This window comes from Cyprinodon variegatus, unplaced genomic scaffold (genome assembly GCF_000732505.1).
Source record: "Cyprinodon variegatus isolate N-32 unplaced genomic scaffold, C_variegatus-1.0 Scaffold1704, whole genome shotgun sequence".
NCBI lineage: Eukaryota > Metazoa > Chordata > Actinopteri > Cyprinodontiformes > Cyprinodontidae > Cyprinodon > Cyprinodon variegatus.
In genome coordinates, this window is record NW_015152157.1 from 23,917 (window position 1) to 24,928 (window position 1,012).

The 1,012-nt window shown below is 40.7% G+C and overlaps 1 protein-coding gene across 1 annotated transcript in view; it reads left to right on the forward strand.

Moving 5' to 3' along the window:
* The window catches only part of LOC107104346 (zinc metalloproteinase-disintegrin-like 8), a 32,675-nt gene that overhangs the window by 15,083 nt on the left and 16,580 nt on the right, over positions 1-1,012 (forward strand). The window contains exon 8 of the mRNA XM_015404336.1: positions 552-637. Coding sequence (XP_015259822.1) covers positions 552-637 — 86 coding nt within the window. The remainder of the gene's footprint in view (positions 1-551; positions 638-1,012) is intronic.

Genomic DNA, 1,012 nt, shown 5'->3' on the forward strand with positions numbered 1-1,012 from the left:
AAGAAAATCAGAACAAGATTATAAAAATTAAATTAGTCAAGAAAATTTATTCATAAAAGACATGTAGATTAAATTAATCTAGTTAAACTTTGCGCAAATTTTATGTGAATGAGAAGCTTCACATCTCTGGTTAATCCTAATTTGATTTAATCTAAATCATATTAGAGATTATATGCCAGATTAGAAGGTTACTGTTGAATAAAAGCGGAGTCATTTAGTTTCAGTTGAGAAGTCGAGCTTTGGACGTTTCAGTGCATTGGGCCCACAAACCATAAATAACCACTGAAATACGGAAAGCTAATAAATATTAAATTAGCAGTGAGATAAAGTAGTGAGATCAACATCTACATGTAACTGTGATAAGAATGAGAAACACAACCGTAAGAAACTAGAACCAAACCTGATTATTATTATTATTATTATTATATACTGTATATACTGTAATAAATCTATCGTTCTGGAGTCTATAGTTAGACTTTGTGAAACGTTTTCTCAGAACAGATTTGAATGAACCACAGCTCTCAGTGACTAAATAACTTCTGCGTCACCAGTTTCCTCCTGACACGCCGCTCTGCTGCAGGATGATGACATCGTTTCGTAACCGCAGCAGCTATGTCAGACGATTTCAGAAACAACGGTGACACGTTTTCCCATGAAAATCAAGAACACGGGTTTTTCTGAAGAGGGGCCAGCAGGGGCCAGCAGGGGCCAGCGCCTGAGCAGAACTGGTCCTGGCCCTCACGGTGATCTGGACTGTCGTTGATAATGGGGCTCATATCGCCTCTTTTTCTATCCGGGGCCCTGTTGGGCGAGTCTAGGGCCACTAACACCTGCCATTAAGCATTAAGCATCCCTGGGTGTGCAGGTGGAGCGTTAGCATCGTGAGACCATCCTGATCTCGCGAGCTTTCAATGTTTCACTCGCTAATCAGTCTGGAGACTCTCCGTTAAAGGGATAGTTCGGTATTTTTGACATGAATCTGTATGGCATCCCCATCACCAGCGGCATGCAA